The 20,326-nt window shown below is 44.9% G+C and overlaps 1 protein-coding gene across 1 annotated transcript in view; it reads left to right on the top strand.

The window, feature by feature from the left end:
- UFM1 (ubiquitin fold modifier 1) overlaps positions 1 to 20,326 on the top strand; it is a 343,593-nt gene that overhangs the window by 202,083 nt on the left and 121,184 nt on the right. Inside the window, exon 4 of the mRNA XM_044073323.1 lies at positions 1,830 to 1,869. Within this exon, the coding sequence (XP_043929258.1) occupies positions 1,830 to 1,869 (40 nt within the window). The remainder of the gene's footprint in view (positions 1 to 1,829; positions 1,870 to 20,326) is intronic.

The raw sequence follows: 20,326 nt of genomic DNA, 5'->3' as shown, positions 1-20,326 counted from the left end.
TTAAGACCCTGGATTCTGTTGGTGAGGAACCTCTGTGGGTGTTCATCTGTTGCATATGTTTAGTCAGGTACATGCTGAAGGGGGCAGTGTACTCAATGGATCTGATAAGGATTGGCTAGAGCGAAACTTTAACTTCCTTGGACCTGGATACTGTACCCTTACATTTAAGTTGGGCAACATATAATGATTTTCTTACTACATTGGCTACATGTTGGTCAAAAGCCACATTACTGTTTATATATGTTCCCAGATCTGTAAATACTGGGTCAACTGTTAGGGGTGTCTTTTCAGTGAAGTAATTTGCCTGGGTGGATGTTTTCCCAAACGACAGTATAATGCACTTCTTTGCATTGAGTTTTAATCCATGGTTATGGCACCAGTTATTTGTACAAATTAGATTCTCTTGCAGGATGTTAGTGTTATGCGGGGAAATCTAGGATAGTGCCCAGTTTTCAGTCATCTGCGAACTTGGTGAGACAGAGGCCCTTGACTAACTTTGACTTCCAAGCAGTAGATGTCAAATAGGAGTGGGCCCAGCACGGAGCCCAGTGGTACTCCACTGATGTGCCACTTGGTGGAGGTAGTCTCACAGTCTTGGCTTCTTGGGTCCTATCTGTGAGCCATCTTGCAACAACTGTGGGTCACACATTTGTGAATCCAGTAATTGCAAAACTGTAAAGTTGAGTTTTTAAGATTCTAAATTCAAAGAAGCTCAAATCATGTTTGTATAGGGGTTTACCCCCTGTCCCCCCCCACACACACGCACACACTGATGTGTGTATGTACTAATTCTGAGATCACTGTAGCTGGACTATATGCCGTACTCAAGATACTGCAGTCTTGGACTTGGTGTATTATTTTGAAGAGACTAGCCGTTGATCAGTATTCTGAAAATTCAGTTAATTCCTTGAAATATCAGTGAATAACCATACAAAGCATAATGGCAGTGTGGTCCCACCAAACCTTGCAAAAATCAGATGTGCTCTCACCCCCCCCCCCCCCCAAAAAGTAAAAAAAAACATATTTGGACATTTCTGCTCTGTAGTCTTTTTACTATAACTTTTTTTAAAGAACAACTGTTTAATAAATGGCAAGTTCTTTCTAGACTACAGTAATTAGATTTTTCTCTAGTTGCTGCTTTATTGTATTTTCCTCTTCATCAAGAAGAAAACAAATGTATTACCTTTATGGCTTCCCTAGGCAATATATAAAAATATACTACAATGAACTTTTTTTTCACTTAATCTACCTATAGTTATGTCTATATTGGGATTCCAGATCCACAATTTCCCATTTTTTAGCTAAATTTCCATGAAGCCGAATTTTTCCAATGGAGGACAATTGAGCAGGATTGCCACTGTGAATTCGGCTTCAGTAGTTCCAGTCACGGAAAATGTTGACGCCATTAAATGTCTTCATTTGTGCAGATACATTTTCTCAGTGCTGACCGATATTTCACCATGGTGTATTCTACATGACATCTGTAGTCCAACTGATTTTTCTAGAAGCAAGGATCTACCACATGACATGCTAATCACTTTAGCTAGCTCACCAGCCTTCCATATGTAATAGTTGTGTACCAGTCCACATTTCCAACAGTCTTCCTTGTAGCAGATACAGCTGTCTTTCACTGGGGTCCAGTTCATAAAATTGTAAACTTTGAGAGTCAGCCCATCTCAAGTCATCATACCATGGCAAATTAGATGAAAATTAATATTTGCTGTTTTTTCTTTGAGAACTAGTGTGTGTTAAAGGTTTCATTTTTGTTTTTGTGTTAACATTTTCCTATGTAATCTAGTCTGACAAAAAAAATATTTTTTATTTTCCAGTTCAAAGTTCCAGCAGCTACAAGTGCTATAATAACAAACGGTAAGACCTTGCTAAAGATAGCAGTGTTGCACTTTGTATGGCTTTGTTTTTAAATCATTGCACTAAGCTATTTATTGCATATTTGCTCAGTTGCTGTACATGCCCATGGTTTAATAGTTTATTTTTTTCACATACTGACTAATAAGCATCTTCAAGTCTAGAGAATTGCTCAACATTCTTAAAGCTAAAAAAAAAAACTATCCACACGAGTCTTGCTTGAGATGAAAGACTTTGCAGACCAGCTGTATTTTACAAAAGGTCATAATTCAGTCATCTTTCTACCCAGTATTTATCTGTCTTTCCCAGGGCAGGAAAGGAGAGGATAGTGAACTGGGACATATCTTTACCAGGTACTTTCTTGACTGAAATTAATTGTTGCACAGAGACAAGCAGACTTCTATTTTTTGTGTATGTGAAAGTGTGTGCTTGTACATGTTTGTTTATAACTGTGATTAGGTAATGGTGAGGGTGATATTCATCATTATCCTGCTTTTGTAGATAGATAGCTGTACTTCTGGGGTCATGAGGTACTGCCCTTACAGAGAACAGTGCTTGGAAAAAAATCCAGCCTAATTTCTTTTCAGCTGCTGGCAAAAGTCTGTGTGGCAGTATTACGTTTTAAGGCAATGAGTGACAATCAGACCCCAGCACCTTCAGTATTCTAATCAAAAAATGGGGGACCCAAGAGGTGGACCTCTTTGCCTCCCCCTGCAATCACCAGCTCAGCAAATTCTGCACCAGGACACCTCACAGCAGGGCCTGGAAAGTGGATGCCCTATCCTTCCAATGGGAAAACCTCTCAGTCTATGCATTTCCCCCCTCTGCTTCTTCTCTCAAGAATATTATTCAAGATAAGACAGGACAGACCGAGGACAATTCTTATTGCCCTGGACTGGCCACGCCATCACTGGTACCTACTACTGTGCAACCTGTCACCGGTGCCACCCTGGCACCTACCCCAGATCCCACTGCTCCTCATTCACCAGGGGGGACAGAACATGCATCCACAGCTGCAAACCATGAATCTTGCAGCCTGGCTTATTCCTTAAATTTTCCCCCAGTGATCAGCCTAAGCAAGAAGGTGCTGGATGTCATTCTTGAAGCTAGAAGACCCAGTACAAGGAAATCCTATGCTGATAAGTGGAAAAGGTATTGTTCCTGGACTCAGTCTAAAGGAGAGGACACATCACTGCCCTCCTTACCTCTAATCCTGGATTACCTAGCAGACCTACTCCACAGAGGCCTATCCTTCTCCTCCATTAAGATCCATGTCTCTGCCATTTTGGATCATTACAACACTGAGCCATCTCTCTTCTCTCACCCTCTTATCAAACAGTTCCTGAGAGGGGCAAACAACTTAAGGCCACCAAGGAGAGCACCCACCCCTGCTTGGGACCTTAACTTTGTACTGGAAAAGCTCACACTACCCCCCTTTGAGCCTGCATCATCAGCAGAGTTAAAATTCCTCTTTGGAAAACAGCCTTCCTTCTGGCCATCACTTCAGCTAGAAGAGTGTCTGTGCTACAAGCACTTATGGCTGTAGAACCCTTCATTATTTTCCATGCTGACAGGGTTTCCCTCAGGACTAACCCTTCCTTTATGCCTAAAGTGGTGTCCATTGTGGCTGTCAACCAATCTATTCATTTTCCACCCTTCTTCCCTAATGCTCAAAGTAAAGGGGAAGGGATCCTGCACTCCTTGGATGTGCACAGATAGCTCAGATTCTACCTTGATAGAACTAAGCCCTTCAGGATATCTGACCAGTTACTAGTCAGCTTTGCACCAGGGGCAGAGGGCAAGGCCATTTCAAAACAAACAATTTCCAAATGGATAGCATACTGCATCTATTTCTTCTACAAGCACCATGGGAAACCAACCCCTCAGGGGGTCAGAGCACATTTCACTATGGCAACATCTACCTCTACAGCATTCCACAGGGTAGTCCCTACCAGGGACATCCTGGAAGCTGCTACCTGGAGTTCTGCACATACCTTCACCAAGCATTACCACCTGCCTATCTTCACCCTTTCTTCACCTTTGGGAATCAACCAAGTGTGATGACTGCAACAGTGAAACACAAAGAACATAGTACAGTTGTGTATGCTTACCATAAATGTAGATGTTCAAGTGTATTCACTGTTGCAGTCCTGGTTTCCCTCCCTCCAGCCCCCTTGTCTCTCACTCTCGCTCTCCTCTCTATTACTCACCATTTTCAGGGGTATTGCTATTGGTATTTACTTTTTACTGGTGGTGTTTTCCCCACCATAACTTAGCTCCCTATTTGGGGGGGGCTCCTGACATTTGGGTCAAGAAAAACTGATGTAATGGCACTGGCTGCCTGTTTTTATACCCCTGATGACCTGACGTCACTTCTGGAGTGACAGCAACCGACGCAGAAATACCAAATCTCTGGTATTCGGGGCGATTGAGGGCTACCTGCAGGCAGATAACCCAAGTGTGATGACTGCAACAGTGAATACATCTACATTTGTAGCAAGTGTACACAACTGTACTTTCTACACGCTGGGCAGATATCTACCCCACTGGGGATTACCTTCCATTTCATCAATGGTTCTAAAGAAAAAGTATTTTCATTTTGTCAGAAATTTGCATTTGAGACAGTGTCTGATGTTTTTAGTAGTTCTCACTAAACATTTTACCCCAAAACATTGCATTCTGAGTCATGGCTGGCTGAGAGAAATTCCTTGAAAATATGAACTTTATTATGAAAGTAAAGTGAACTTTTACCTCAGGTTTTAGTCTTAAGAGCTTGAGTGGCTGGTTTTGGGGTTTATCATTAAAAAATTTTACCAAAAAAAAAAAAATTAATTTCCTGTCAGGGTTTTGCCAACTCTTCTAAGCTCTACTAACTTGTGTGTCTGACACCTTTTCATCTGGCAATGCAGTCCTGGGTCCCTATGGGGATTAGTGTGCTTTTTCTGCATAAGTGTTTTGTGAGAGCTGGAGGTAGTGTGTATAGCAGTTGTCACTGAAAATTCTACCTCAGCAAGTGATTTTAAGTCTGGAGGCAACAGCAACTCTTCAAGGTTCCACTATTTAACTATGATACTCTTTTTTTTTTTTCCAGCTCGGTCGTGGACCTAGGACCCAGTAACTCAATTGATCCCTCCCCAAGCCACAAAAAGAAAAAAAGTTTTACATGGAAAGCTTTGATCTTAAATCCAGTTTCCTCTTTGCCACAGCCGCTGATGGGTAATTCTTCTATGACCATCTCATAATGTTCATCATATTGATCACTACTGCAGTAGCCTTAGCTTGTGTGCTTTATATACTGCCAAGGATATAACATGTGGCCAACTTCCAAAGCTTCAAAGCAACCTTCCACATGCCCAAATTGTAAGTCAATTTGAGCTGAGCCCACTAATAAGATTGGTTTGGGTGCCGAGCTCTTCAGTTCCCTTTCAGGGAAAACCTTCCAACATTTTAAAAATTGCTTCTTTTATTGTACTTTACTGTTTAGGAAAGTTATTTTTAAGTTAGGAATTTATGTTTTAAAGCACTTTTATATGACTTAACTGTACTTTAAAAACAGGAACACGCTTTATTCCTGTCAGATGTTCATCGTGCATACAGCTGCAGTCATAACAGATGGGTTCTCCTGCCGTCAGGCGGGTCCTCGGTCGGCCGAATTCCAAAGTCTAGGTCCGGTGTCGGTTGTCGTCGCTTCTTCCCTGACGTCAGTGCGACAGGGGTATAAAGGAATCAGCCGACGCCATTTTCTTCAGTCTTTCTTGCCGCGCGGTGCCCGAATCAGCAGTTCGCAAGTGCCGGTCGGCCAGCTCCTGAGATTACGAAAATTTGGAAACCGAAGTCTTCTTAAAAGCTAAGTACCCCGTTGGGGAAACTTTTCTTGCCTCAGACCGATGTCAGACAAAGTTAATAATTGTATTTCTTGTGGGAAGCAAATACTGCATAAGGATTTCCATTCCCTCTGTATACCTTGTTTAGGCCCAGACCACGACGTCTCGGTCTGTCGCTTTTGTGCTACATTCAACAAACGCACTATTAAGCGTCGGGCGGAGTTCGCCCAGCATTATTTTGGGAAAGCATTTAACTATACTATGTTGTTGGATACTCCGACTCCGGTTTTGTCTAAAAAACGCAAAGACAAGGACCGGCACACGAGGTCCGCGGCCTCTACCGACACCACGCCAAAGCCGACTGCACATGGTCCGGTTCTCAGCGAGGCGCCTACGCAGCCCCTGACTACCGACGACACTTCTTTGATGGTGTCTCCTGTGCCCGAGGTCGCAGGCTCCTCGGCCCACACCCCGACTACAGATACCGAAGCCACTCGTGGCGTTGAAACTCAGAATGTGGACAGGTCCACCTCCGCTCAAGGTGTCTTCAGACCTTCCTCTTTTTTTCTCCATCAAGGCTTTCACAAAGTCTAAAGCAACCATGCACTCTAAGAGGCCAGCTACTCAGGGCCCATCTCCAGGCCCCATGCCTAAGAAACAGATGCTTAAAATGGCTGAGGATTTAATTACTCTTATCAGAGGTTCTCAGCCCCCACCGGACAAAAGGCCCAGAGTGGAGGAAGATTCCCCCTCCTCTGATCAGGGCTCCATTATTTCAGAGCATTCTGATGATCAGGAACATTCTTACTCCCCTTTTGAAGACTCTAATGCGGAGGAGTCCATCCCTTCTGTATCCCCCCCTGAGGATTACTCATTTGGGGAAACTTTGCATACCTTAAGGGAACACTTCCACTGGGAAGGCCAAGATTATTCAGATTCCAAGAAAAGGCTCAGGGAATTTCTATTGCTACCTCAGCACAGGCCTCTGGCTATACCTCCTGTCTTGGACATCCTAGATGATGTTTACTCGGAGGCCTGCCTTAACCCGGACTCTCTACCTCCAGCTCCAGATAAGCCTGACAGGTACTACAGGGTTCCTGACTCACACCAATTTCTATACAAAAGCCATGCTGCTGACCCAGAAACCATCTCACAGGTCCCCAAGGGAGTTAAGGCCTCCATTGCTAAAAATCCATTGCCTTCCGAGAGATTCCAGATCCTTAGAAAGGTGGGGAAAAAAGGTATATACCTCAGCTACCTTATCCATGAGGGCCTTAAACTGTCAGTTTCATATGCTAAAATACCAACAGTTTTTGTTATCACAATTGAAAAGTAAAATGTCACAACCTGAACAACCAGACTTGAAGGAGTTGCAGGATTTGATGCATAGTGCAGAACAAGTGGGTAAGCATACCTTACAATGTGGTTTTGATGCTCTAGAGGCCTCATGTAGAGCTGCTGTTACAGGATCAGTCATACGTAGGCATGCCTGGCTCAAGGAACAAGCCTTGCGTGATCATGTCAAAGCTAAGTTACTAGACGCCCCTCTTCAAAAGGATGTACTATTTGGAGCTAATGCTGAGGAGGTATTAAGGAAAATGGAGGAAAAGGCTAAATCAATGCAAACTGTAAAAGAATTTCTACAGGTTCAACCCCCACGTTTTAGTAGAAATTGGCCTTCCAAAACTGGTCCTTTCCTGCCACAGAGAGACCCCAAAGAGGCAGATACAGGCGCCCGAGGGGCAGAGGACAATCCCAAGGATTGTTTAGAGGCAGACAATGGCAAGCTCCTACACAAAGAGGTGGTGAGGACAACTCGCAATCTTTCAGGAAGCAAACCCAATGACTTTCCCCTTTGCATGCCAACCAGGTTTCAAATGGCAGCCCCTTAGGAGGAAAGCTGGCATTATTTTCAAAATTGGCATATTGTCACAAAGGACAAATGGATCCTGGACATTATAAACAGAGGCTACAAATTCCATTTTCACACCCTTCCAAAATGAGAGGCATGCCAAACCTGCCACACAATCAAAGGGCAGAGGCACAAAGGCAAATTACAGAGCTCATAAACATGAAAGCTATTCAAGAGGTACCTACCGAACAAGGTCAAGGTTTTATTCCAGGCTATTTCTGGTGCCAAGAAAGGGAAAAGATTGGAGACCTATTTTGGACCTATCCATCCTAAACACATTTCTACTGCACCAAAATTCAAGATGCTCACTCTACAGCAACTTCTTCCCATGCTGGGCAAGGAGTCTTGGCTGGTAACATTGGACCTCAAGGAGGCGTACCTGCATGTCCCAATCAGACAAAATTGCAGAAGGTACCTCAGATTTCTTGCAGGTTCAACCCATTATCAATTCTCTGCATTGCCCTTTGGCTTATCTACTGCACCCAGAGTATTCACGAAATGCCTGGCATCAGTAATTGCCTACTGCAGACTTCAAGGGATACAAATATACCCCTATTTGGACGACTGCCTGATCCAAGCGGACAGCAAGCACATTCTTCTGAAACATCTGGCTTATGTAATAATGTTATTGAACTCTCTGGGATACACAGTCAACAAAAAGAAATCAAGGCTGATACCCTCTCGAAGATAATTTTCCTGGGTGCCAATTTGGACACAAACACCCAGATGGCCTACCTCACGCCAGAGAAGCAGGGCAACTAATTCAATACTTCAGAACACTAGCAAATTACACCAGGCTGACTGCAAGGAAAATCCTGCAGGCTCTGGGATTCATGGCATCTTGCATCTTACTAATCCCATGTGCAAGGCTGCATATGAGGAAACTATAATGGTACCTGAAAAACATATGGTCTCAACACAGCCACAGTTTGGAAACAATAATACCACTAATTCCATGTCTGCAAAAGGAATTTCTGTGGTGGGCTCAAGCATGTCAAACAAACACAGGTCTTCCTTTCAGCAAGCCTCAAGCAAATCAAGTCATCACAACAGACGCCTCGGACTACGCCTGGGGGGCGCACAGGACAGATCGGTGCATTCAGGGCAAATGGTCCCCAAAAGAAAAGCACCTGCCCATCAATCAAAAAGAAATGCTAGCAGTAATAAATGCTATTATAGCTTTCAAGGACCTTCTACAACCAGGTCAACTATTGATAAGAACGGACAACACCACAGTTATGTGGTACATAAACAGGGAGGAACACATTCTTACCCCCTATGCAGACTGGCCATGTCACTTTGGAACATGGCCATGGAATTACAAATGGAACTACAAGCACAGTACTTGCCAGGCAAGGAAAACACGCTGGCAGACAACCTAAGCAGGAATATGACAGATCCACATGAATGGAAATTGCATCCAAAAGTTTTTACAGAAATAATCCAAGAATGGGGAAGGCCAGACATAGATCTCTTTACCTCCCACAAAAATCATCAATTGACAAAATTCTGCTCAAGGATCTTCCATCCAAAGGCCTGGAGAGTGGACGCTCTCTCTTTCAGTTGGACATCAATGACAGTTTATGCCTTCCCACCTCTTCCTCTGCTGCCCAAAGTTCTATTGAAGACCAAAGCAGACAGAACAAAGATGATTCTCATTGCTCCGGACTGGCCAAGGCAACACTGGTACCCACTCCTGAGGAGCCTGACGCATTCCCCACCATGGACCCTGCCTCTAATGCCTCTTCTTCTGACTCAGCACAGCTTCAAAACTCTTCACAGCCAGCTAAAAACACTCAATCTAGCTGCATGGAAGATTCCTTAGCATCACAACAGGCCCTACTCTCCAAGGAGGTGCAGGATGTCATTTTGAAGGCCAGAAGGCCATCAACTAGAAAAGCTTACTCCGCAAAATGGAAACGTTTTTGTGTCTGGAATGAGAAAAAGGACCAGGATCCTGGAAAACTGAATTTACCTCAAATACTACAATATTTGGCTGAACTGCTAAGCAGTGGACTTTCTTTCTCCTCCATCAAAATCCATGCCTCAGCCATTTCTGCAGAATACAACACTGATCCACCTTTATTGTCTCACCCTCTCTTAAGACAGTTCCTCAGAGGGGCTAAGAATTTAAGACCTCCAAGGAAACAACCAATACCTGCTTGGGATCTTAATTTCATTCTGGAAAAACTGACCTTGCCTCCCTTTGAGCCAGCTGCCTCATCAGATTTGCAATATTTGTCCTGGAAAACAGCTTTCCTTCTGGCTATCACCTCAGCTCGTAGAGTTTCAGAACTACAGGCTGTCATGGCTGTCCAGCCTTTTATCATCTTCCATCAGGACAGAGTTTCCTTACGAACCAACCCGTCCTTTATGCCTGAAGTGGTATCCAGGGTAGCTTTAAATCAGGCCATACATTTACCTACGTTTTATCCTAATCCTCAAAACAAAGGGGAGAGATTACTACATTCCTTGGACATCCACAGACAACTGCGTTATTATTTGGACAGAACAAAACCTTTCAGAAAATCAGAACAGCTCTTTGTGGCCTATGCAGTAGGAGCTCAAGGAAAGCCAATTTCCAAACAGACAATCTCAAAATGGATAGCCCACTGCATACGTTTTTGCTATTCCTTTCATGACAAAACTGTACCTACAGGCATTAGAACTCATTCCACCAGGGCCACAGCCACCTCTGCAGCCTTTCTCAGAGGAGTTCCTACCAAGGATATTTTGGAAGCAGCCACTTGGAGTTCTGTGCATACCTTTTCCAAGCACTACAACCTACCATTATACTCCAAATCTAGAGCAAGCTTTGCCATTGCAGTCTTGCAGGGCATTTTGGCTCCTCCTAGTTCCTCCTAGTGCCTACCACCCCTTTCTTAGCTTTGGGATTCTACCCATCTGTTATGACTGCAGCTGTATGCACGATGAACATAGTACAGTTTTGTACCCACCATAAATGTAGATGTTAGAGTGCTAATACAGCTGCAGTCCAGGTTTCCCTCCCTCCTTCCCCTCTTGGGACAGGCCTATAGTCTTAACACATCCTCATACAACCTGATTGGGGTTTTCATTTGTGATGTATTTGCTTGCAACTACTGTATTTTGATTATATTGCACTGCATTATTACACAAATTTATGTATTGCCTTCCTTCTGGGGGCACCTGACATCTGGGGCAAGAAAAACTGAAGAAAATGGCGTCGGCTGGTTCCTTTATACCCCTGTCGCACTGACGTCAGGGAAGAAGCGACGACAACCGACGCCGGACCTAGACTTTGGAATTCGGCCGATCGAGGACCCGCCTGACGGCAGGAGAACCCATCTGTTATGACTGCAGCTGTATTAGCACTCGAACATCTACATTTATGGTAGGTACAAAACTGTACTTTTTAGAAGTTCTTCAAAGTAATTGAAAAACATTTTCTTCTGTGGATAATTTATTTATTTTACTTTTGGCGCTGGCTAAGTGTTTGTTTTTAAAGTGCTTTTTGTTGTGTTTTTGTGTGAATAAAGTAACTTTTAAAACTTTAAAATTTTACTGGTGTTTCCTGCTTGCTTTTCTCTGGGAAAGAGGCACCATTTTCAGCTTGACCATGGAACAGACTACAAGTCCCACAATCGGTCCTTCTTCCAGTCGCAAAAAGACAAAAATTAAGAAAGCATCCTTTGCCACCCCAGTAAGCTAGTAATTTCCCTGAGCCACAAGAGGGTGACTCCACTATGGCTATAGCTGGTTCCTCAGATCACTCATATTTTGCTCTTGATCACTCTGGAGGATAGCCACTATGGGCCAGGGATTTAGCCATGTCCTCTGCAGCTGTTTGTCTCTCCCTTGCCCACTGAGGGCACCCAATCTTTTCAGCCCTGGGAGACTGGGAAGGCTTACCTGTTTAGTCAAAATGTTGCACCCATCCTTGGGGAAGCTGCTGTTGCCATTAATAATACTGTTGGCCCCATTTTTCCTGTCAAAAAGAAACAGAAAACTAAGCATGTATCTACTCCTCCCCAAATTTCAGTTAACAGTAGTAGTTTAGTGGGCCTAACTTCGAGTTTAATTCAGGCTATTGATCCTTTTTGTAAGATGGTTTCTGGTAAACGAAAGAGGGATACCTTTTTTCCTGAAGAGAGTCAAGATTCTGAATCTGGAGAGGAATATGAAGGGACAAAAAAAGGCTTTTTTTTCTCATTTTTCTGATTCAGACTTAGCGGTTGAGCTCAGATGTTCTTCGTGTTTCACTGTTGCAGTCATCATCTGTGGGTTATCCCTGCTGTGGTAGCCCTCGCCCGGCCGAATACCAGAGACAGTGTTTTTCTGTGTCGGCTGCTGTCACTTGTTCTCTGACATCAGGACGTTGGTGCTATAAAGCAAGGCAGCTGATGCCATTACATCAGTCTTTCTTGCCGTGGAGCCCATAACAGAAGCATTTCGCAAGTGTGCAGGTTGGTCGCTACTAGAGTTTGAATTACAGCTGAAAACGTCTAAAGCTAAGTACCCTATTGGGGATCCTTTTTTCTTGCACTAACCGATGTCTGAAAAAGTTAACAATTGTCTCGTCTGTGGGAAGCAGATCCCACACCTAGACTTCCATTCATACTGCGTCACTTGTTTAGGCCCAGACCATGGTGTCCCCTGCTGCCGGTTCTGTGCCCTCTTTAACGCAAGAACCATTCATCATAGATCTCTTATCATAGACGGGTATTTTTGTATTCCATTTTCGCATTCGGAAATGGCATCTGTCAACCTACAATCCATAGGCATTCCAAAAAAAGTAGAGATAAAGATAGAGACGGACCACACAATGCTAAGCCTTCCAACAACTTTACCGCTAAGCAGGTTGTCAGTTCTCTGGAATTCAGTGAGGCACTTTCGCAGCCCCTGATGCCTGATATGATATCTACGCAGGCCTCTACCAAGACCCTTTCGGAATCTGGTATGCCGCAGAAATCTTCTTCATCTTCTGAGCCTTTGATTATCTCTGCCTCGGTTGGGTGCGGAGCCGCAACGCAGGCACCAGCTTCCGAGGTGGCCTTTTGCACTACCAAATCTAGGCAAAAACAGACGTCTTCTCATCCGACTACCGTTTCTCTCCGACCGATGGATATTCTTAGGTCTAGAAGCCAGGCCACTCCCAGAAACTCTACCTCTAGCCACCATCTTACTCCTGCTCCACCACCCCAAGCCAAAATGCTTAAAATGGCAGAGGATCTTATCTCCCCTTATCAGGGGCAGTCAGGCCATAACTTCTAAAAGGAAAAGACACCCTTCTCCTGAAATGCTGACAAAACAGGATTCTGAGGAATCTGATTATTCAGATTTTGAAGAGGAACAACAACCTCTGACAGCTTATGAGGATTCAGATGCAGAGAAATCCATTCCTTCTGCCTCTCCACCAGAAGACTTGTCCTTTGGGGAAACCCTTCACACCCTCAGGGAACATTTCCACTGGGAATCCCAGGACTTCCCTCAGTTGAAGAAAAGACTAAGAGAGTTTCTAGACCTACCCAGCACAGACCCTTGGCCACCCCTCCCCATATTAGAGGTGGTGGATGATGTTTTCCATTAATCCAGCTTAGCCCCTGATGCCCTCCCACCTAACCGGTATTACAGAGTACTGGCTTCTCACAAATACCTGTACAGAAATCCTGCTGCAAACCCAGAGGTCATTTACACAGGGACCTAAAGGAGCTAAGGCTAGCTCTGCTAAGAATCCTATTCCTTCTGACAAGGATTCCAGAGCTCTGGACAGATGGGGAAAAAAGTATACACCTCTGCAGCCTTGGCTATCAGAGCACTCAACTGTCAGTTCCATATGTTTAAATATCAACAACACACTTTGGAACTATTAAAGCAAAAAATGTCAACCTTTCCTGACTGTGCCAATTTGAAAGAGTTAGCAGATTTACTGCACTCTACTTGTCAAGTGGCCAAACACTCATTGCACTGTGGATATGATGCCCTAGAAGCCTCAAGCAGGGCAGCAGTGTCAGGATTTGTGATTAGGAGACATGCATGGTTGAAGGAACAACCTCAACCTGATCATGTCAAGTCTAAATTAATTGATGCACCCTTGGATAAGGACCGCTTGTTTGGAGTAAAAGTAGAAGAGGTGCTTAAAAAGATGGAAGACAAAGCAATATCTATGCAAACAGTAAAAGATTTCTTTCCGGTACAACCTGCTAGGTTCAGCAGGAATTTTCCCTGTAAGCACTGGTCCTTTTCTGCACCTAGCAGACAGGGGCAAAGTAAGCCCTGTAGGGACAGACCACCCATGCCCCTATCCCAGGGACAGCAGGGAACCAAACAGTGGGCCACCTCCACCCCAAAGGCAGGGAGTTCTAAGCCATCCCTCTATGGAAAAAACTCTCAGTGACTCCCTCTTCCCCCTGCCCTCCTTTCACTCACCAAAAGCTAGGAGGAAGGCTCTCCCTCTTTAAAGGAAATTGGCTTTCTGTTACAAAGGGCCAATGGGTCTTAAATATAATTTTTCAGGGATACAAATTCTCTTTCCACAAACTCTCAAGTCCAAGAGGGTACCCATACTTGCCTCCAAATCAGTGGGCAGAGGCATTGAAACAAGTCCAAACTCTCATATCCCAAGGGGCAGTAGAACCTATCCCCTTAGATCAAACAGGCAAAGGCGTTTATTCCAGGCTATTCCTTGCTTCCAAAAAAGAGGGCACTTGGTGCCCCATTCTGGATCTATCCATTCTGAACACCTCCCTGGTGGTCCCGAAATTCAAAATGCTAACTTCACAGCAGCTGCTGCCTATGCTGACAAAAAATGCTTGGTTAGTGACCCTAGGCCTAAAAGATGCCTACCTCCACATCCCCATAAGGGAATCCTGCAGGAAATTCCTGCGCTTCAGAGCAGGCTGACAACACTTTAAGTTCTTTGCGCTACCCTTTGGCTTATCTACTGCTCCCAGGGTGTTCACCAAATGCTTAACCCCGGCCATAGCATTTTGCAGACAGAGAAATATGCAGATTTACCATTATCTGGACGACTGCCTCATTCAGGCAGAGTTCAAAGAAAAGCTGCTCCAGGACCTCCTCTGTGTCAAAACCCTCCTAATCTCCTTAGGGTTCACCATCAACGAGAAGAAATCAAACCAAACACCCTCCAGGAAGATTATTTTCTTGGAAGCACTGCTGGACACAGCATCCCAAATGGCCTTCCTGTCCCCAGAAAAGCAGAGCTTCCTGTCTCTGTACTTTACCCATCTGGCTTCCAGAAGTCACCTCACTGTGAGGAAGTTTCTGCAAGCCTTCAGGTACTTGGCATCTTGCACCCTCCTAATTCCTCTGGCCAGGCTTCACATGAGAAAACTTCAGTGGTATCTAAAGAACCTTTGGTGTCAGCATTATCATCCCCTAGAGACCTATCTCCCTCTGATCCCCTGTATAAGGGCTGAGTTTCTGTGGTGGGCAGAGGCCTGTGCCAAGAACAAGGGTCTTCACTTCATCCTCCGCCCAACCGGGCAGACCATCACCACCGATACCTCAGACATTGCTCCATGTGTGCAGATCTTCTGTGATTCCTTTATGGGTATGGGTATTCCTTTATGGGCGGCGCAGTGGTGCAGCAGTTAACGTTGTCGCCTCACAGCAAGAGGTTCTCCGGTTCGATTCTCGGCTGGGGTGTCTTCTGTGTGGAGTTTGCATGATGTCCTTCATGGATGCATCTGCAGTCATAACAACTGGGTTGTCCTGTCGTCAGGCAGCCCTTCGGTCGGCCGGATTCCAAAGTCTGGGTCCGGCTTCGGCTGATGTCGCACTTCACCCGACGTCATCTCTGCTGGTCTTCGGGTATAAAGGCATCAGCCGACGCCATTTTCCTCAGTCTTTCTTGCCGCGTGGCGCCCGAAGCAGAAGCTGTTCGTAAGTGCCGGTCGGTCAGATCCAGAGATTACTACTACCGAATACTACTTCGAAGACTTCTAAAAGCTAAGTACCCGTTGGGGACTCTTTCTTGCCTCAGCCGATGTCAGAAAAAGTCAATAACTGTTTAACTTGTGGGAAACAAATACCTCATAAAGATTTCCACTCTTACTGTCTGCCTTGCTTAGGCCCAGACCACGACGTAGCAGCCTGTTCGGCCTGTGCTTCCTTCAACCGACGAACGCTAAGGCGTCGGTCGGAGTTTGCTGAACAGTTTTTCGGCTCAGATTTTGCGTACATTATGCCGTCGGATCCTCAGACTACCCAAATTGTTAAAAAACGCAAGGAAAAAGACCGACACTCGCGGTCCGCGGTTTCGGCCGAAACCACGGTTAAGCAAGCCGCGAGTGTCTCGTTTTCGGCCGAAACCGAGAAAACTGGTCAATCTTCAGCCGAATCCATGACTACTACTGAGGCTCCCGCTACTTTACCTGAATCGGCCTCAGAAATTTTGCCTACAACTGTGGCTTCTAGTGAGTTATCAGACACCATCCCTTTGGATGTCTCAACCCCAGCACGTGGTGCTGCTAGACCCCCTGCAGCCATGTCTATCAAGGCCTTTGCCAGGGCTAAAGCAGCCAAATCTGCTAAGTCACTGCCTGTACTACCTCCCTCACACAGGCCCACTTCCAGTTCACAAATGCTTACTCTGGCAGAAGATTTAATATCCTTAATTAGGGGATCCCAATCTCGCCCAGACAGGGCCTCTCAGCCCCAGAAAAGAGACCTAGGACAGAGCCCCCCGAGCCAGTGTCCTCTGATGATTCTGCGGATGACTCCGACATTACAGATCAGCCAGAGGATCCTTTTTCTACTTATGAAGACTCTGATGCTGAAGAATCCATTCCAGCTGCCTCCCCACCAGAGGAATTTTCCTTTGGGGAAACCTTACATGCCATGAGAGAGCAATTCCAATGGCAGGGACAAGACTTTTCAGATTCTAGGAAAAGGCTTAGGACTTTTCTGCACTTGCCACAACATAGGCCCTTAGCTATTCCTCCTGTTTTGCCTGTTGTGGATGATGCATTTAATGATGTCTGCACTGCTCCTGATTCTTTACCTCCAGCCCCTGCCAAACCTGATAGATTTTACAGGGTACCAGACACTCATCACCACCTATACAAGGCCCCTCTGGCAGACCCCGAAACTATTTCCCAGGGGCCTAAGGCAGTAGCCTCGACCACAGCAAAAAACCCTATACCTTCAGAAAGGGAACCCAGGTCCTTAGACAGATGGTGGTCTTCGGGTATAAAGGCATCAGTTTCACATGATACAATACCAAGAGTTTATGCTTGATCAGTTAACTAAAAAACTATCCTCTGATGAATCTATAGATAAGAAATATGTATTAGAAATGGTGAATAACATACAACAGGTTAGCAACCATTCCTTAAAATGTGGCTATGATGCACTGGAGGCTTCATTTAGATCAGCCATGACTGGCACAGTGATAAGAAGACATGCATGGTTGAAAGAGCAGGTCTTACCGGATCATGTTAAAGCTAAACTATTAGATGCTCCTATGGATAAGGCCAGTTTATTTGGTACACCTGCCCAACAGGTAATGAAGAAAATGGAAGAAAAGGCAAAATCTGTACAAACAGTTAAAGATTTCTTACAGGTTCAGCCCCCAAGGTTTAGCAGGAACTGGCCTGCCAAAAATTGGTCCTTTCCTGACTCCACAAGATCCCAAAGGGGCAGGAATAGACGCTCCAGAGGCAGAAATCAATCCAGAGGAGGTGCCTACAGAGGACGACAGTGGCAAGGTAATAACAGAGGCACAGACACAACCACTACCACTGCAACAGGACAATCACAGTGACTTGGCTCTAACCCGCCTACCAGGGAGCAAATAGCAGCACCATTAGGCGGAAAGTTAGCCTTATTTTCAAAAATTGGCACTACATCACAAAAGACAAGTGGATTTTGCAAACCATAGACCAAGGCTACGGTTCCACTTCCACACCTTACCAGTCAAAAGAGGAATGCCAAACCTGCCTCCAAATCAAAAATAGAAGCTCTACAGCAGATAATGCAATTAACAAAGATGAGAGCTGTGGAAAGAGTACCAATAACAGAACAGGGCAAAGGATTCTACTCCAGACTCTTCCTAGTACCAAGAAAAGAAAAAGTTGGAGACCTATTCTAGACCTGTCCATCTTAAACACATATATCATTGTCCCAAAATTCAAAATGCTGACCCTACAGCAACTTCTTCCCATGCTGGGCAAGGAGTGTTGGCTGGTAACTCTAGATCTCAAGGAGGCATACCTGCACGTCCCCATTCGACCAAATTGCAGAAGATACCTCAGATTTCTTGCAGGATCAGAGCATTATCAATTCTCAGCATTGCCCTTTGGCTTATCTACTGCTCAGAGTATTCACAAAATGCCTGGCATCAGTAATCGCCCACTGCAGACTACAGGGAATCCAAATTTATCCATACCTGGACGACTGCCTGCTACAAGCGGACAACAAAAGCAAGCTGACAACAGATTTACAAAGGGTCATTTACTTGCTACAAGCCCTGGGATACTCAGTCAATTTACAAAAGTCAAGGCTGATACCATCCCAAACAAGAACATTCTTGGGCGCGGAATTGGACACAGTAAGACAAATGGCATTCCTAACTGCAGAAAAACAGAAAGAACTCCCTCTTTACTTCTTGGCATTAACAAAACAGAACAAACTAACAGCAAGAAAAGTTCTGCAGGCCTTGGGCTTCATGGCATCATGCACAATCTTGGTCCCACATGCCAGACTGCATATGAGAAAACTACAGTGGTACCTAAAGAATTTATGGTCCCAACACAGGCACAGCCTAGAAGCGGAAATACCACTAATCCCATGCCTAAAACAGGAGTTCCTATGGTGGGCTCAAGCATGCCAGTCAAACCCAGGCCCTACCCTTCCACAACTTTCGAGCAAGCCAAACCGTCACAACAGACGCCTCAGACCTAGGATGGGGGGCACACATGCTGGACAAATGCGTACAAGGATTGTGGACCCAGGACCAGCTGCACCTGCACATCAACCAAAAAGAAATGCTGGCAGTAAAACTGGCAATCCAAAAATTCAGACCATTCCTCAAAGAAGGTCATTTGATGATAAGGACAGACAACACCACAGTCATGTGGTACATCAACAAACAGGGAGGCACTCATTCATACCTCCTATGCAGAATGACTTTGGACCTTTGGAATCTGGCACTCAGCTACAACATCCAGTTACAGGCAATATTTGTACCGGGAAAGGAGAACACTCTAGCAGACATGTTAAGCAGAACCACCTCGGATGCTCACGAATGGATGCTACACCCGGACATCTTCAAGACCATCACAAAGAAATGGGGAATGCCACAAATAGATCTATTCGCTTCCCCTCTCAATCACCAGCTCAAAAAATTCTGCACAAGGACGTTCCACCCACTTGCATGGAAGATGGATTCGCTCTCCTTCAGCTGGAAAGATCTGATAGCATATGCATTTCCACCTCTTCCCTTGATACACAGGGTATTACTGAAAATCAAGGAGGAACGTCCAAGGATAATCCTGATAGCTCCGAACTGGCCAAGACAACACTGGTACCCATTGCTGAGGAGCATGTCTCGGGAGAAAATGTGGTCAATACCCCTGATGCCTTTGATGTTAACTCAGAACAACTACAGCATCATGCATCCAAACCTAAAAACTTTGCAACTGACTGCCTGGAACATCACATAGCAGCAACTAATCCAGATCTTTCCCAAAGGGTTAAAGACATTATCCTTGAAGCCCGCAGACCTTCAACAAGAAGGAACTATGCAGGAAAATGGAAAAGGTTTGTCATTTGGAGTGCTGAAAGAGGAAAGGATGTGTCGAATATAGATATTCCTAACATTCTGGAGTATTTGGCAGAGCTTCTACATACAGGCCTGTCCTATTCCTCCATCAAGATACATGCATCAGCTATTTCAGCAGAATACAGCTTTGATCCACCTGTCTTTTCACATCCTCTACTCAGGCAGTTCCTCAGAGGGATCAAGAATGTAAAACCTCCTAGGAAACCACCATTGCCAGCATGGGACTTGAACTTTGTGCTAGAAAAGTTGACACTCCCTCCGTTTGAACCAGCAGCAACAGCAGATCTACAGCACCTGTCATGGAAAACTGCTTTCCTACTGGCAATTACCTCAGCAAGGAGGGTTTCTGAACTTCAGGCCTTAATGGCAGTGCAACCCTTCCTAATCTTTCATCAAGATAGGGTGTCCATGAGAACTAATCCTACATTTATGCCTAAGGTGGTATCCAGAGTGTCCTTAAACCAGGCAATCCACCTACCTACCTTCTTTCCCAATCCACAAAACAGAGGGGAAAGAATGCTGCATACCTTGGATGTACATAGACAGCTACGCTACTACCTGGACAGAACCAAAAGTAACAGAAAAACTGACCAGCTTTTTGTAGCCTATGCAACAGGAAGGGAAGGAAAAGCAATTTCCAAACAGACAATCTCCAAATGGATAGGAAATTGCATACGATTCTGTTACTCCTACCATGGAAAGCCAATTCCACAGAACATAAGGCCTCATTCTACAAGGGCTACAGCCACTACCACAGCTTTCTTACGAGGAGTGGCAACCAAGGACATTATTGAGGCGGCTACTTGGACCTCCGTGCATACATTTGCCAAGCATTATAATTTACCTCTGTATTCTAGATCCCGAGCAGGGTTTGCCACTGCTGTACTGCAAGGGATCCTAACCACACCATAATTTTTTCTTCCTCCTGCCCTAGTTGGC

Source organism: Protopterus annectens, chromosome 5.part1, assembly GCF_019279795.1.
Source record: "Protopterus annectens isolate FY-2018-M chromosome 5.part1, PAN1.0, whole genome shotgun sequence".
Lineage (NCBI taxonomy): Eukaryota > Metazoa > Chordata > Ceratodontiformes > Protopteridae > Protopterus > Protopterus annectens.
Note: the sequence above shows the minus strand (reverse complement) of the source record. Positions and strands in the feature narration are given on the sequence as shown.